Here is a 17,853-nt window from a genome sequence, read left to right on the forward strand (position 1 = left end):
TTTAAAAACATGTAAACAGGGACTTTATAATCATAACAGTATGAAAGAAGTACTTTAAGTACTGAAATGTTAACAGTATGAAAGAAGTACTTTAAGTACTGAAATGTTAACAGTATGAAAGAAGTGTATGAAGTACTGAAATGTTAACAGTATGAAAGAAGTACTTTAAGTACTGAAATGTTAACAATATGAAAAAAGTACTTTAAGTACTGAAATGTTAACAGTATGAAAGAAGTGTATGAAGTACTGAAATGTTAACAGTATGAAAGTACTTTAAGTACTGAAATGTTAACAGTATGAAAGAAGTACTTTAAGTACTGAAATGTTAACAGTATGAAAGAAGTACTATAAGTAGTGAAATGTTAAGTCTAAAAAAAGTACATTCACAAACAAAAATTGGATAAAATCTTAGCAAATATTTCTAAAAAGCTTTATTTCATATTGGAGGAGTTTGCGTCTTCACCAACATCAAAATACAAGTCAAAAAAGTGGTATGATCATGGCAAAATTGAAAGTAAACAAACAAACAAGTGTGCCTATTCAAGAGCATGTAAAGAATACAAAATAACATGACTAAAAAGTTGCATGAAAATGATTAGGATTGTACTGTCACATGAGGAAACCTTTCCGTTTTTAGTGTAGCAAAAAAAAAACATCATTACATAGCAACTCGCTCCCTTTGGGTTGACACATTCACATTGTAGGCCACGTACACTAGAAAATAAAAAGTACAAATAAAAACTTCATTGCTTTGTTAATTCTCGTCAGAACTGTAAAGCAGCAACCACAACGATTATTACTTGGATAATTCATCACAGCATTTTTTTTAGTACAAGAGTTAGTGGGTAAATGCTCAAAAATCTCATTTAAAAACAACACACCATTATTTTGTCACAGCTAGAAAATAAACCTTTTTTTCTCTTCCAAAATGGGCCTGACTGATTTGAAAATCATATTTATTATTAAACATTATGATTATGTATAGCTTATTAATAATTGTATTAAACCACTCCAATGCTAGTTTTTTTTGTTCAAAATATTATATTACAAGAAAAAAATGTAAGACTGCTTGATTTTTAAAATATTTTTCTTCTTGACATTTGAATTAAATTTTTATATAAAAAATAATAATTTATTTTCCTAATAGTTACTTAAACTTCAAACAAAAACAATTCTCGTAGTATTAATGCTGGAGTTTTATAAGTGTAAATACCGATTTGACATAAATTTCATATATAATGAGAACAATTGTTATTCTGCCACAAAACTGTAATATATTTGAGTACCAACTAATTATAACTTGTTATAACAATATGTTTTATATCAATTTTGCCAGAATAAACTTCATTTTCCAGGAATTCGAAAGTGATACTACAAAACAGTGCTCATATTACCAGAAAAACTAAAAAAGAAATGTAATTTAACACAATTGAAGTGGAAATATTGAAAGAAAAATTGCCAATTTTGATCATAACATCCAAATATGAAATAACAAAGCTGTTAATTTGAGCTAAAAACACTATTATCGTATATTAAATACTAAAAATGTGCCACCAAATCTAATTATGATGAGAAAAAAATCGGACTATTATTAGAATTGACAAATTGAATTGTGTTAATTTAAACCGAGAAAAAAAAACAATTTTAATATTATTAGAAATAGTTGTTAAATGCATGAGAATGAAGTGGAAATGTTCAACTCTATGAGCATTTTAAGCCCAAGGTTTCCCACCCCCAGCCGGCTACAAAAGAACAAAAACATATAATCAGGAAGGTCTTTTTTAAGATACAAATCGTACTTGTTTAAGGCGGTTGACTGCCATGACACGATGGGTGTGCCCGCCCGGTTCAATACATTCATACAAGGGATTTGTGCAAAAGGGAAATATTGGAGAGGTGACCTCCCAGAAAGCCCATTTCTCATTGGACAATCCAAAAAAGCGGTACTTCTCTCATCTCCATCTCCCGTTCGCATAAAGCCTCCGTCTTAGCATCTGCACCCACTTTTTTTTGGCTTTTTTAATGTGCAGAAAGCTCACTTTTTTCCTTCTTCTTACTCTTTTTCAGGAAGGATGGCGTGCGGAACTTGTTCTTCTTCTTCTTTTTACTCTCGGATTTTTCATCCTTGGCGCTGGTGGAGATTTCCAGTGATTCCGAAGCACTCACGCTCAGTTTGGAAACTTCCAGGCTGAGCTCCTCGTCCTGATCGGACATGTGCTCGTTTCCGTTGGCTATCGAGTCTGTTGGCAGGCAGAATCCCATCAAAACCAAATATATGAATAGAATATGAATTATCACTTAACAAGTCCAGTTGTTCAAATACCGAACAATTCTACCAATGAAACTAGAATCAATGTTGCAATAGTTACAATATACAGATCTATTCTTTGTCCAGTGTGAAAAAATAGCAAATATTCCTGCACTTTTCAGTAAGGATAAAAATTCTGGTGTAGTATCTGTATTGTAACGCCGCCTTGTGGTCGACATGCACGCAGAAGAGGACGAATAAAGGGAGCAAAATGATTTGAGTGAGTTATGAGTGACAATGAGTGACTTTCATGCTGGCTTGTGCACCGTAATTGGCAAAATGTCGGAGTCATTTTATATTATAGTAGTCTCAAAGGCCTTAATGAATAATTTGAATGTAATTTAACTTTTTACATTAGATTACATTACATTAGAACAAGTGAAATATGATTATAACAAAGACTCACTCATTTAAAAGTGGCTCAGAAGTGATCTATAATTCATTTATTTTAGACACCATGTATATGTATAATGTATATATATGTGTGTATATATATAATTTAAGAGAGAATTATTCAGTCACTAGAGTGAACGTTATCCACTTCATACCGTACATTAAAAAAAGAACACTTGAAAATAACCATTGCATAATGGATGGACTACCTAGCTTGATTGGCGTCATGATGGGCGAAAGAGAGAGCGAAATGGTGGATCCATCGAACGTGGTCATCTCGTCCGCATCTGTGGCGTCTTCGTCGTCTAAAAACAGCGGGTGCATCGTTACACCTTCATAAAATTCGATATTTGCAAGAAGATGTGTAAATATGATTGAAAGCGTAATACAGATGATCGCCTTGATGTATGGTTAATGTTGCCCTGGAATTTTCGAAAGCAGCCAATGCTGTACTTGCAGTTGTATTGAAGCCCACCACAAGAAGCTTTGAAGTGGAAAAGACACAGCGGGAGGATTTTATTTGAAAGTACCTTCTTGGCCTTGTTGCTTTCGCTCCACCAGGCTTTTGTACTCCTCCAGTACCTCCTTGGTTAGATGGTTGAAAGGATTGGGCGGTAGAGAGCGAGCATGTGCCTCATCTTCCATGATGAAAGCCTGCAAGCGTGGATAGGAGAGCGTCACTCAATACAAATTCAATAACTCTCCGAATTTAGAGGGATACTCACCGGTCCTGGGATGGTGTCCACGACAATGCCCGCCAGCAAATGGGATTTGGGACCCGAAGTCATCAGGTCGCCCCTGTGCTGTTCTTTTATCTGAATGGAAGGAAATAATGAACCCACTTTGGAGTTGTTCTCGAAATGAGCGTCATTTGATGGCTCACCCGGTTCCTCTTGTGAAGAACCTCAGTGGGGTCCGTATTGAGGGGGACAAACTGGTTGGGGTCTTCAATCTTGATTGGCGTCCCGATGCTTTTTCCTGGTTCCGATGACTTCATCCACTGAGAGAAAAAAAATGATTATTTTAATATTATTTCTCATTTCTACAAATACAATTGACCAAATTAATTGTCCATCTGAAAACATCCATATTTGCATTTTCCAAAACAGAAGTTTTTTTTAACCTTCTGTAGTAATTTTAAATTAGTATGTCACTAGTTCAATTGTTTTGAAGGGGGAAGGATGGCAGCTAATGAATATTCATTTATCTTCTGCTAAAAAAACTCATTATCTGTCATTAACAGCAAAAAAAAATAATGAAGGACATTGTTTTTTTTGCTGTTAATGACAGATAATGATAATTTTTTTCACACTAAGTATTTAATTACAGGTTTGGTGTCAAAAATGTCTGTCTCACACTCAAGTACTTCAAATCTTGGCTTTTCTGTGTCTAGTTTTCTCCAACAATCTCAAAACACATTCGGCTCATTAAAAACTAAATCATCCTTCACTGTGAAAGTAAGCATGAATGAACACTTGTTATTTATTCAATGTGCACTGCAAATGTCTGGCAAACAGCCCAGTGTGTAAAACCACCACCCGAGAGAGGACAAGCGGTAAAAAAGACATCAGGGCAACGAAACTAAAGAACAACTCAAGCGAACCACAAGATGGCAGGCTAATCTAAAAGACCCCATTCGTCCATTTTTGCTAGTACTTTTATCCTTTCAACATTTGCAGGGGTGGCGTGAGTGGTTAGTTTTTAGCGTGAATCAATTGGCCACCGCCTCTGGCCGGGATAGGCTCCAGCACCCCTAATTAGGATAAAGTGGTTCAAAATATGAGATGAGATGTGAATATTTGCATGTGATTTTAGCTCATGTTTCGTCTAATGTCGTCAATGAGTTATGAGATAAAAAACGCACCATTGTTTTGGTTCTGGGGCTGACGTCTCCACTGGGCGAGTGTTCTGGGACGTTCACCCTCAAGTAGCTGTTGGGCGAGGTGAGCCATCGCGTGCGCTCCCGCTGCTGCCTCTGCGCCGTGAACTTGAAAGGGCTTCGTAGACCCTCCGCTGTGTCATCGTCCAGGGGGTACGCGGACACCGTGGCGGGGATCTCCACGTCATTTTTGGATCGGGGCTTTTCGCGGATGATGGGGTTCCTATACGAGTGGCCGGTTCTGTATCCCTGCAGGGAAAGAGCCAGAGTGGAACTTAACCTTGAGTGGCTACCCTCAAAGTACAATTTCCTCTAATAAAGAGGAATATATTACATTAAAAATGTGTATTGGAGTTTGAATGTGTATTTTGGATTGTCAAGAGTAGACTGTTTTAATATTGGAGGTAAAGAAAATCTTTTATTTTAAGAAACTATAGTTGTAATTTGAAAATGACGTCGTATTTTGATAGGGATTAAAATGTATTTATGTATGTCTTAACTAATCAGAAGGATATAAAACTCATCATGAGTTGTTGTCATTATGTTAAAACATCCTGCTACATTTGTGCTCATAAAAAGAATATTCCTCCTTTATTCACAGTAGGGGAGATCTAACAATTATGGCATAAAAAAGATGGATTTTCTCCTCTAATTGGAATTTTTAAAAGTTGATCTTTAATTCACTGAGGTATAATCTGCAGCTGTAATTGTGAATCATTTTGCACAACAATATCCCCAATAAATATGCGATGCCAACTGTATAGACAAACGTTTTTAGCGCAAAATACCACGTCAAAACGTGGCAGGGAGGCTGAATTTAGTCACTTGTAGGTATACAGTTAGCGTTTTTCACTCTCTGTTTTGTCATCTGGGGCCTACGCTTGCACGGGTGGGCGGACGGCTCGTGCCCACTTAACTGCCGGCCTGTCCAACGGAGACGGAGCCTACCATTACAGTCCACTTTTAAATAAACGCAGAAAAAAAACCTCACTCACCAGGTTGTCCAGCATCCTCATCAGAGAGTCGAACTCAGCCTCCCCCACTTTCCATTTGAAGTCATTGCTGACAGGCACCCCGGCATTGGCCACTCCTTGCGTGAGGGGTTTGAACTTGTCCTTGTCTAGGAGCACCAGGTTTTCCACGCCACCCGAGCACGCCAACGCCTGGGCCTAAGCGGAACGCACAACATTTCAGTCACAGTTAAAATGCTTTTGGTTTTTCCCTGTATATTGCCAGTACCTGGATTTCACATGCGTGTTGGGAGTGGTACATGTAATGGAAGGCTTCCTCTATTGTTTCTCCCAAAGCCAGTAGACCATGGTTCCTCAGTATCATCACCTAGGAAATGTAAGCACAATTGAAGCAATTCATATTGAGACTAAGCCATGTTTTAATCAATGTTTTTTTTTTTTTACCACTCTAATGTGATCCAATAATAAATTCTGGAAATGTTATGAGCAATGTTCCCTCTAATATGTTGTTGGTCTGGGCAGAAAGACAACCCCCCTGACGCACTGAGTACTAGTGTGAGTGACATCATCATTGCTCACGAGTATCACACCTGCCATAAGCAGGTGCATGTCAATGTTCCCTCTAATTTTTCATGTAAAACATGCTGTAAAAGACGAAAAATATAAGAATGGACAGAGCTACTGCCACATAAACAGGACCATCATGGGGAAAGGGGTAAAAAAAAAACAAGTTTGGATTTTATTTACTGCGCGCCATATGATTGCTGCTGCGCAGAGAAGACGAGAGGAGTGCACAATTGTGCACAGCTTAGATGGATCATTGGTTATCAGCCTAGAAGTTACATAGTACTAGTTCATTTTCCCAAATGGTCACTTCTTATGACATATTCCCAATTGCTAAATTCAATTGAAAAGCAAAACAACAAAAAGGTAAAAAGGAAGATTTTGTCGATACAGCGCTCGTAAAAGATCTCATTAGATGGTACAGGTGCACCCAGAGTGATTAGAAGTAAAGCAGCTGTTGAAAGAGGTGAAAAATCCCCTTTGACAAATGGAGTCTTTCAAGTTGACAGTACCTTGGCAGTGGGGCCTAGAGCTTTCTGGAACTCCACCTTCTCCTCTTTATTATCCAAGCTGCCATGGTAAGTGAAGCAGCTCACGTCTCCGAGGAGCAAGGCCTCCTGGGAAATGGGCAGTATTCCACACTTCATGGAGGACACCTGTTAACATAAACACTATGGTTGCCAACGCGTCTAAACACAGACACGTTTGTACCGTCACATAAAAAAAGCCTTTTCAGTCATGTTCGTCACACGCTGTGAATTTTATGGCCAGGATTTCAAGTTTGTGGCCAGATCACATTACAGAGGATCCCCCCCACCCCCACCTCCACTCACGGCGGCTGTAGCGGGCGTGTGGACGTGAACGATGCATCTCAAGTCGGGCCGCATGGCGTAAATGGCGGCGTGAGGAGAAAATCCAAAGTGGTCGATGCCAAAGTCACTTGAGCCCTGTTCCACTATGTCACCAATCATGTTCACTTTAAGCTGAAATAAAGCCACAGGTCAATCTCAAGGCAAAAAAAACTTGTAACTGTTAAAAGGATAACGCCTAATACATGTAAATTTCAAATGTAAATGATTTTTTGCATGACATTGCATCAAATTTGCTGTTAATCAGTATTAGTTTTTGTATGAAATGCGGCCAAAAATGTTTCTAAATTGGCAGCCGTGTATTGCCTCTCGCTTCATTCGAATATCTGGTAGTCATGGTAACAAAAGCCATATCCTGCATTTGCCCGAGAGAAGACAAACAAACAATACAAACACTGCAATTACTCATCTTTCTTGTGCAAACCTAGAACAGTTATATGCCAAATTTATGGTTGGTCCTTCATTCAAAATGAAAACAATGACACTGCACATAAAGAATGTACTAACCGAATTTGGTAAAGGCTCAGAGATATCTGACAACACAATATGTGGAATAATAAATGAGTTGCTGACCTAAATACAAACTTTAACCACTCACCAAAGTTGCTGCGGTCACTTCGGAAAAAGACAGGCCTCTCGGACTGATCAGGACGTGGTCTTGTTCTTTGTTGACGCGCACCTGAGACATAAAGTTACAGGTTTTTACATTTAAAATGTTAACTTCAGTCTGGGTTAAATTCGTGCAGCAAAGCCATTGAAATTCAGAAAGCATGAATTATTTCTCAGTAGCAGTTGGGGTTAGCTATATTTTAACAGCTCAGAGATTTTAGCGAAGGCTACTGCTATATTTCTTATGGTACTGTAACCATACATCAGTGTAAAATATTAATAATGTTGCTGTCTGAAGGTCAGATATTGAACATTGGAAGACAAGACGGTAAAGGGAGATTTCCACTTCTATGGTAAAAGTAAAAATAATTTAGTTACAGAACTAATACACAAGTTGAACCCTTTAAAACTATTGATGTCCTTTCATTCATTTACCAGAAAACAAGATAAAGTAGTATATTAGAAAGTTTTACTTTTCAATTAATATTATTAAATGTCTGCTGGCCTTTCTCTTCCGACAATAGGCAAGTTTGACTACAAGTAAGCTCCCCCCCCCACCCATTCCGCGCTGGCTTCGCCTCTGGTCGCCATAGCGACGAAAGCCCACTGGGGCTGGGGAATTTTCAGAAGACAAAACTGCCCCCCCAAAAGCAGTGACTGCAAGTAGCTCTCAAGTGTGTTTCTTTCACAATTTTAATGAAAGAATGTCACATACCTACATTATGATGTTTTTTAACTCTTTTAATTCCAATGGGTGGCCAATTTATTTGAAGTGGAAGGGTCGGCAAACCACAAATTTCAAATATATCATACTTCTAATAGCGACAAACTAATTTAAATTCACTACAGAAGCATATAAAGAGCACTAAACGTCTATCATTGACAATGACTATGGAAAAAACACCATTAATTTCCACCTAATTGTTTTATAGGCTGACTGCACACCAAAACAGTTGTTTTTTTCCTCAAGATAATGTTCCAGAATATCAATTATGTTGCATACTATTGTTATCATGAGTGAATAACTGTGTCCCCAAGGTTTTATTTATTTATTTTGTATTTTGTTTGGGAAGCTGACACACAAAAGAAGGCCACATAGCCTTTTTACGACGTGAGCCGGTGGCGAAAAGTCAAGAGAAACGTGCATGGGATGTCAAAACTCACAGTGATGTAGGAACTGCTGAAACGAGCCCAGCTAAAAAGGTCAACGAGCCTATAGAGGCTAGCCAACTTGCAGCGGCCCGTCTTCTCGCCTTTGGCAAAGCCCGGAGACTCCACGGCGTACAAGTCGTTGATGGGGGACACCATTCCCCAGCCTGTAGCCACACAACACATCATCCTGTAAGAAGTTGGCATCAACTCCATTTTCAGACATAACAAGGGTGTTTACAGGCTTTGCCTTCACCGCAGATAAAGTTAAAACCTCCCTCGGGGAGCATGTGAACCTTCAAAACGGCTTTCTCAAAGTTCCCAGAAAGGTTATTTTGGACGGCGCGGCCGTATAAGGAGATTTAACGACGCCATTTCTTGCAAGCATTTGTGCGTTTTAAATAGGGAACGCTCTCTTTGACTTCATAGCCCATTTTCCTAACATAAATGCATTCAACTTATAGATAAACAAGGTGATCTGCTCATGAAAAAGCAAAGCCTGCAGGTAGAAATGGGAAACTTTGGGGAGTCTGACTCCATTTAAGTTTTACATTAAACAATTTGGATGCTGGACTTTTAAGCTTTGCCGGAGTGCATTTAATCTTCACATTGTTCTTCAACACCATCTCTTAGAGCCGGGGTAAGAAACCTATGGTTCGAGAGCCATATGTGGCTCTTTCCATGGGTGTATATGGCTCTCCACTAACCTGTGAGGTAAAATATGGAAATCAAAAGTGAGAGAACTGAGTCCCGAATGCACCAATAGCATTGAGACGACATCTAGCACCACTTTAATCATAATTTAGTATTTCATTACTCATCTCATTAATACTGATTGATTAGCAACAGCATAACAATGTTGTCAAAAGAAAACAGAGACTTTTAGTGATTAAAAAGTGGTGAAATGACAGAAAAAAAATGCATTTTCATATATTTTGACTTTTAAATTGTGAGTATGGCTCTTTAGCAATAACATTAGAAAATAAGAACAGTTAATGGCACTCTCTTTCAGTAAGGTTGCCGACCCCTGTCTTAGAGTGGACATTTGGATTTGAACACTGGATGTGTTAAAATAGCATTGAAAACAGTGTCAGACAGAGTTGCCCTCTTGAGAAACATTAAAAGGTTTAATCTTCTTCTGGGCCTCTAAGCACAAATCAAGTAAAACACATTTGAACTGCTTTTTGCAGGGGGTGATGGATCTCAGCTACTCTTGGGATCATGTCATTAAATTTCATATTAAAAGTGTTCCATGGGAATTCTTAATGGGAAAACTATTTGTGTCATATTCAGAAATATTCAGTATTTCAATAAATGTATAAAATAAAATCTAACTACAGCAAAAGTTTTTTTGCTACAAAGCTAAAAAAAACTACTACTGAATTGAAGAGATAATAAATGAAATGGTAAACGTAGACAGGGAGTTTTTTTTGGGACGGTGGGAGTGTAATAATGACATTTAGTTTCCAGGAAATCATTTTGCATGAGTCTCTTCCACCACTTGACAAACTTCCCATTTTGTCTGAACGATTTATCAAGTCCACTTACTGTATCTTGCTCACTTACGGGTTCCGCTGGTTTAATCTCACGTTTTATTTTTAGAAGAAAATGAGCTGGAAGGGGGGGTGTGGTTGGATGCAAGCCCAAAAATTGCAATGCAACTCAAATATAGTCCCTTCACATTCATCTAACTGGAAGAATCACATATTGTTTACCAACATTCTGAATTAACCTATTGAGTAAAATGTTGCCCTGAGCAACTGTGTCATGCTGTGTTTTTTTGCGGGTAACCTAGTTATGACTAAATCAACAGCGTGCTTTCTATTTCGCTTCAATTACCGTAAGCCACGATTAACCAAAACTCCCTACCCCCCAAAAAAGACATCATATTATTACACCTAATTGGTATATAGATGCTGACATTGCATTTCATCCACAATGAAAGTCAATCAAAAAATAATAGCTTCCAACAGCTGCTTCCAGAAGTTGGGTCTAATATAATTAACATTCCAGACCACTGCGATTCACCCGCTTGAGCGGTCATGTGTGCAACTCAATGGAGACGTCCACAATGCCCTCCACAACTTTGCCTGACGAGAAGCAACAGATTCAATCCGCACACACAAACACTTACTCATGGGGGACGTCAAGGGGCCGGCCCCTCCCATAGTGTTGGCCATAACTAAGTCTGCTATCTGCCTTAGAGCCAGCAAACCCATTGGATTATTGCCCTTGGTCATCTGGTCCTGAATCAGGCCTTCCAGCTCATCTTTGAACACCTGTAAACACAAGAAGAGTTATACGTCTCCATGTTGGAGTTGTATAATCCCTGCAGTTCATTTATAGGCTCTTCTTATTCCGAGTCACAAATCTCTAAAATGCAGGAGCCGCAGGGTGCGGGGGTGCTGTTATTTAAAGCCGACTTTTACTTTCTCGCCTTGCAGGGGAGCCTGCGACTTTTGCGTGTTTGTCAGCCTAGTGAAGGCATTCTGCCTCATCGGAGTGCGGTAACCATGGAGATGGGATAAATTCCACTTGTTAGGGGTCGTTATGCAATTGCAGAGAAGTGGAGGCTCGACTTATTTCGATGTACTTCATTGGCATGTGTTCACTGTGCGTACTTGAACTGGGTTTTTATTTTTAACTTTCTCTAATCTAACACAACATTCTATCAAGTCATTTGTATGATGCATTAAACCCAATAAAGTCCAATGCAGAAAATGTCTCTCAACTAAAATATAATTGTAGGTTTATATGTTGGATCTGATATGTGGAGTATGGTAATATTGACCTTTGGGGAATTTTTTTGTCATCTGACTACAGGCATAATCTAACTCTTGACTAACAATTGATGGGTTTATTACCCTTTTAATGCTGCAACCAGTTTGTGAAATTGCTTTTACACACTCTTTACTGTCCTCATGATGCTAAAATTTAAAAAAAAATCATAAAGAAGGAAAACACTATTAAATCCTCCATTACTATTACTATTAAGAGTAGCCCAAAAGATAATCTACACAGTGCATATGACTTTTTCCATTTTCTATTAAAACTGGCTGCAAAAATAGCTTGATGCAGAACGTTACAGTCTCCACAGTACTAATATTTTTGCAATTACATTTTGCATTTCAATATTAGTACTTTGATACTGTCTTTTTACTTCTACATACTGGACTCTGCAGGATGTGTGTGACCCTCTTCTTCTGCTCCATCATATTGAAGTCCTGCCTGAGATCCGGCGACATAGCTCGGCCCCGAAGACTGTCCGGATCACTTTCGCAGTAACGTTCCTTGCATTCATTGCCGGACAGGGACAGCGTCAGTGAACCCGCTAACTGCCTCACCTCCACGAGACTCATTCTCCAGCAGAGAGTCTTCTGCCACCGCCCACCTCCTACACTTCCTCTTGAATCTGACAAAGGCACAGAAAAAAAAGAAGTATTTTCACAGTCAGGCTGTCAAGGCAACAGAGCAAAACAGTTACAATGGTGACTCATGTACTAAATGGGATTTGGACTTGTAGTTCCTATGCACAGTGTGCAGGGATCCACTTTTCCACTGTGTCATTATTATATTCCTCACAACAAATAATGGATCTGCCAGTGAAATATCAAGACAAATGAAATCAGCAAATAATCCTGCTCAAGTAGATGCCAGATGGCACATTATTAACCTGTCAATCTAAGAGATTAGCAAAATATGTGCCTTGGCTCAATAAAGATTGGAAAACAACAGTACTTAAATAAACTAGAAGTCATCATCATCATCATCACACTCCCCCCTTTTGGATTCCTCAATCTCAACACTCTCCATCACTTTTTTTCCCCTTCTCTTTGAACAAATAAAGAGTGGGAGGAAATGCTGCCAGCATTCTTCTGCCAAGGGTCGTTAACAGTAAACAAAAGGCCGCCTTTTATTTTGAAAAGAAGCTACTTTGAATAGCAGTTAGCACCTTTGGGGCTACTACCTGGACATGGGGGTGTAGTAGCAACACCCACACGCACTTTTATTCAAACCCTGCACGACTATTTTGCAGATAAAGTAAGTTTTTCATGCAAAGAAAACTCCGATGCGTAGATTTAGCGACTATTTAAGGCCGATCCCAACTCAACTCGTTGATGTTTATCAGGAGAATGATTATGAGGTCATCGTAAATGGAAGGAGCTAACTCACCGATCTCGAGAAAACTGCCAAAAAAGTTACCTCCAAAGTTCTGCGGACGGCGTGGAATCGAATTCTATCCGCCCTTCCTAACGAGGCGCTCCAGAAAAAGGAGGATCAAAGGTAAAAGTAAGCCAGGTGGATTTTAGTCCCGTTGTGAATACATTGCGCATACTTGGGATCCAAAAGGAGGCGAGTGGTGGCCGATCGTAGCGGAGAGAGAGAGGGAGGGAGAGAGGGAGAGAGGGAGGGAGGCTGAGGGGGGAGGGTGGATGAGGATGTGGGTGTGTTTGTGTGGGAAAAAAGGAAAAGTGTCCATGTGATCTGACTTCATCCACCCACGATGACTCTCGTAAAGCATGAAAAAATGGCGGACACCGCACCAGCCAAGAGAGGTATACAAACTTGTCTGCTAAAACTTCTTGTTTTACACACTTTTTGTGCACATTTTCAAGTCCACCTGCTTCAGTGATCCAGTGATTTTGTGATTTAGTGATTTAATGATTCAGTGATTTGGCGATTCAGTGATTTTCTCCTACTTCTGTACAGTCATCCATCGAATTTCGCGGAAAAAGTAGACCACACATGGCCTGCTCTGATCGAAAACACAAGTACAATTATAGTACTGCAGTAGTGATCAAAAGTACCACACAAATCAGGATTGCCATGATCTTTTAGTGTTGGTAAAAGTACTTGCACTCATCTAAAAAAAATAAAAATACTACAGAGATCTATGTTGAAAAAATTGTACAAAGTAGTTTTGATTCAGTTTCTTCTGTTTAAATACCATTAATGCATGATTTTGATCAGAAATTAAAAGTGTTTTGTGCTGGATCTCCTGCAGATTTGATGCCACTGTCAACTGAGAGAAAAGTGAGACTTTGCATCCAATCCACTTCAAGCAGGGACTTGTATGGTGAGTTTGTCTTTATCCGATACAGTGGCTTTATTTATTTTTTTCAAGATTATCTCAGAAAAACTAGGAATAGATGTGGGGGGAGTGAAATTATTTACAGCTGTTTGTTTTTGCTTTCTTGAAAGGATCACCTGACACGATGCTCAGTACGTTCGGCAGACAAAAACAATTCCCTGGAGGAAATTATAATTAGTCAACAATGAAAGTCGTCATTAATGACATTACTTCCTCGTTATAAACATCGAGTGAACTCAGTTGACTCTTACCATGTTTAAAGCAGCCTTCAATATAAAACGATTAAAAAACAATTAAGTCACTGCCAGATAACTAAGCATGAATAATTTATATCAGTAGGGTGTAATTGGTGAACACAGTGAACAAGCATCATTTCTAGTGTATTATTCTAATCCAATTTGTTCGACTTTTGTTCAGTTTAGGCTTTCTGCAGTGGTGTAAAAAAAAACAACAGAACATGAATCATGTTTAGGAAAATGAGGTTATCGCTGAGGCATGTAAACTGAAGGCAATTTTGATTCCAAACCTGCCCCGTTCACCTTTTGACCGTGACCGGACGTTTGGTCGCTGGTCTTTTGGTCGCCAGTCAAATGTACTTGGATACTAAACAGTACTTAGATATTATACTCTCTCTCTTAGATATTACACTCTCTCATGAATATAATTTTGAGACCTGATTTCAACAGTAAACTCTCTGTTGACCAAACGTCCGGCGACCAAACGTCCGGCGACCAAACGTCCGGCGACCAAACGTCCGGCGACCAAACATCCAGCGACCAAAAGACTGGCGACCAAACGTCCAAGCACCCCTTTTGACGGATACTCTCGAGGTATTTTCCGCTTTGCCGGTCAGTCTCTTTGGAATCTTTTTTTTCTTTCACCCCCTCTGTTTTTTTATATTCAAAAGTGTAGTAAATGAATGCAAGTGGGAGAACTTTCTGAGCACCATGATCCCCGCCAGCCTGCACAGAATTAATCACACACACAAACACACCCAATCACACATCGGGAGAGATTTGAGGAGGGGGAGTTAGAAATCGAAAGATTGAGTCACTGCCTGACAATTCCAGGGAACAGAGCGCAGTCTGGCTGGTGGGTGGAGCAGATACAATGACATATGGCTTGATGTAATGAAAAGCAGAGCTCGCTCCCCTCCAGAGCGACGTGACCCCTCAAACCTCAAATACATTGACTCCCCCCCCACCCCCCACCCCCTCGTCCTGGCAGCGTTCCCACCCAAAGTGCATAAGAGCTTGACACCCAAGTCCACACGCAGATGTAGAACATTCACCCACCCAGACACGCCTGCACATTCTTGCTGACTATTTGAAGTTTGCGACCAGGTCGTTCCATCTCGGAGGCATCGACCAAGTGTCAAGCGTTATTAGTCCACGTCTATTTCTCCCAGATTAGCACAGAAATCAGATATCGACGTCTGAGACCGACCGATCGCCCTTTGCCTTGTGACAAAACTAGCGCTGGAAATAACCTCCAAATAAAGACACGGAAAAAAAGTTAAAGGCCTGTTCAATCATCCATCAATTATCCATGCTGTTGATGTAGGCCAGGGTCATTCCACCTATAGGTTACTCCCTGGATAGATAAGATCTATTTGTGCAGTAAATGAGCTTTTGTGCTCACGGCTGAAAACAAAAAAAAAAGGAATATATCTTTCCCGGCCGGTCATGAAAAGATTGGTCTTAACATGTCCTTGTAGTGTTTTTTTGTGTGTTTTTTCTTCTTGTTCAGTTACTCAACTAATTGAATTATGGCTTTTTTTTGGATTGGATTGGATTAAATAACTTTATTCATCCCATATTTGGGAAATTTTGTTGTCCCAGTAGCAAGAGGGTGAGAATACAGACACAGAAAAAGACATTTTAGACATAAATAGATAGGTAATAACTAAATTAATAAATAAATACATGAATAAATATATAAATAAATAAGTGTGTTGCTAAAATATATATGCACACACATATATACATATATAAGCACATATATACATACACAGATGTACATGCATGCATACGGTAGGTCCTAACACAGCCATTTTTAATCCTCTTTCTTCAATAAAAAGGATGGCCTGTTAAGTGTGTGGTTTTGAACCTGTTTGTGTTGTTATACTTGTATTAGTTTTTTGTGTGTTTTTTCCCCTGTGTGAGCTGTCCCTGTGATTGCCCAATGAGTTCACCTGGTGTTTTTTTCTTGCTTGCTTCCTCTTTTGTAACTCAGGTTCTTCTGATTGGCTCCTCAACCCAAGCATGTCTATTTGCAGAGTGCTTTTCAGTCGGTTAGGATCATCTGCTCCTGTCACATCCATGTACTTTCACAATGAGGTAAGCTTGAAGAAGGCATCAAATGACTCTAGCTTTACAGTTCATAATGGCTGCAAAATAGACACTGAAGTTCTTGAGAGCAAAATAGGCCCCAAAAAGATGATTCATTTGCAGCAAAACAGAGCCCCTTTGTGTAAAGTCGCCATCGGCGGTGTTGTCGTGGTAACCAAGGCTAACACACTCATTTGCAGCCAAGTGGGGTTGCTATCAGGGCACAATTGAAAAGACAAGATCAGATATTTTGTTCTCGGGTGAAAAATCTTATCAAGAAGTTGCCTTGGATGACTTTGCAGGCAATTTGAGTTCAGTAGTAGTGATGCAAAGGTTGTTAAGTGACAAATGTGGCTTGCATACATATGAGACATTGATGTCATTTCCAAATTATTGATGACATCTGCCAGTTCAACCGTATTGTACTCACTGTAATGAGGTATAAATTCCACAACAGACTAAATGGTTTTCTGTCTTTGTGTGCCCTACATCTGACCAGCGACCAATCTATGCTGTAGACTGACTTCCCTCCAAAGTCAGCTGGGATTGGCTTGAGCTCATCGCGATTCAGACGAGGATCAGTCGTGTTGAAGATTAATTTTACAAGTGGTAAGTTACTAAAAGTAAAGAAGATCGTAAATTATAATCACCTAAAATCAGGAATGCAAACCTGCTGTTGGTTTTTAATGAATATTTAAATTAATGAATTCAAGAATCTGAAGAAAATACATTAACTCATATAAATTAAGTGCTGCACATGCTCTTAAATATGTTGTGAGTTTCAATTTGGCATACTAAAATCAACTCTATTTTTTTTGCATCTAATTTGATGAACTTCAAACTTGTTCGACATTTCGAGCAATTTTCTCCCTCATAACAGCTGCCTCGTAACATCTGGACCAGATCACGCTGAGCTCATTTCACCTCAGAGTATGACTCACTAGACATTTAGCTATTCAGAGGATGAAACTGATGTAAACACACACAGCTGGGTGCAGATATAAAGAAAAAAAATGCAAGTAAACGCCACAGCGTGTAGACCGGATATCACTACCGACCGCGTCCTTATTCTTTCTTACCTCTCTAGAAGTATTCAAACACTAAAGATCATAAATCCAACTTAAAAAAATATATGTAAACCTAGAAAAGTTGTACCAGTAACTTTTTGGGAGGTTTAAACCAATGCTATTATGACAAGTGAAGCTATTTCTATAAATGTGAGGTGGCAGAATGTGGGTTGTGTGGCAACTTTCAACCTGAAGCAATTTACATTGTTACAGTTGGAATGCTGCCTTTTGGAGGGAGAACTACACATGCATCTAATCACACATGGGCACTTTCCAATGGTGTGGAAAGGGACAAGCTTTTGTTTATATAGGGAAGTTGAGTTGGGTTGGGTGCAGTCTCAGCTGTGTGCTTGTTTGGATGGCCTCCATGCTGTGGACATCCAGCTGTGTATGTGGTTTTGTGTGGGTCACTGTAATTATGTTGTACATGTCTGGCCACCATATATACATATATGTTCTCACACCCTAGATTTTTTTTTTTTAACGCTACGTTTTGCAATGGTGTCAGCGTTTATGCTAAAAGATGACATTAGCTGCGAAGGTTTAATTTGCTGGCGATAAAAGAAGCCATTCATCATAAAAATTCATTAAGTGGGCGAGGTGATGATTGGCTTGTGATAAA

The 17,853-nt window shown here is 39.2% G+C and overlaps 1 protein-coding gene and 1 long non-coding RNA gene across 3 annotated transcripts; one reads left to right on the top strand and one right to left on the bottom strand.

Annotated features, from left to right (window-relative positions):
- Window positions 1-416: 416 nt before the first annotated feature.
- Window positions 417-13,142, bottom strand: LOC144205833 (gamma-adducin-like). Of its 2 annotated transcripts, none has more exons than XM_077730456.1 (15): window positions 12,946-13,142; window positions 11,913-12,154; window positions 10,877-11,021; window positions 8,758-8,909; window positions 7,583-7,663; window positions 6,949-7,098; window positions 6,628-6,771; window positions 5,820-5,918; window positions 5,576-5,749; window positions 4,566-4,829; window positions 3,585-3,701; window positions 3,427-3,516; window positions 3,232-3,355; window positions 2,911-3,006; window positions 417-2,240 (listed from the first exon to the last, which is right to left on the bottom strand). In XM_077730456.1, exons 2-15 carry the CDS (start codon window positions 12,099-12,101, stop codon window positions 2,020-2,022), a joined length of 2,046 nt encoding a protein of 681 aa, XP_077586582.1. In that variant the 5' UTR covers window positions 12,102-12,154; window positions 12,946-13,142; the 3' UTR covers window positions 417-2,019. The 2 variants fall into 2 exon arrangements, with proteins under 2 accessions (XP_077586582.1, XP_077586581.1); XM_077730455.1 differs by having other exon boundaries at window positions 12,916-13,142.
- A 45-nt stretch (window positions 13,143-13,187) lies between these two features.
- LOC144205840 (uncharacterized) lies at window positions 13,188-16,800 on the top strand. Its single transcript, XR_013328238.1, has 4 exons — window positions 13,188-13,298; window positions 13,748-13,819; window positions 16,070-16,173; window positions 16,664-16,800. It is a non-coding gene; the product is annotated as an uncharacterized LOC144205840 (long non-coding RNA).
- The last annotated feature ends 1,053 nt before the right edge of the window (window positions 16,801-17,853 follow it).

Source organism: Stigmatopora nigra, chromosome 12, assembly GCF_051989575.1.
Source record: "Stigmatopora nigra isolate UIUO_SnigA chromosome 12, RoL_Snig_1.1, whole genome shotgun sequence".
Classification (NCBI taxonomy): domain Eukaryota; kingdom Metazoa; phylum Chordata; class Actinopteri; order Syngnathiformes; family Syngnathidae; genus Stigmatopora; species Stigmatopora nigra.

Coding starts and splice junctions, on each gene's coding strand:
- LOC144205833 (XM_077730456.1), bottom strand. CDS start 12,101: ATGAGTCTCGTGGAGGTGAGGCAGTTAGCGGGTTCACTGACGCTGTCC. Junction 7,099..7,582: donor AAGTGACCGCAGCAACTTTG/GTGAGTGGTTAA, acceptor GCTTTATTTCAG/CTTAAAGTGAACATGATTGG. Junction 3,356..3,426: donor TGGACACCATCCCAGGACCG/GTGAGTATCCCT, acceptor CCACGCTTGCAG/GCTTTCATCATGGAAGATGA.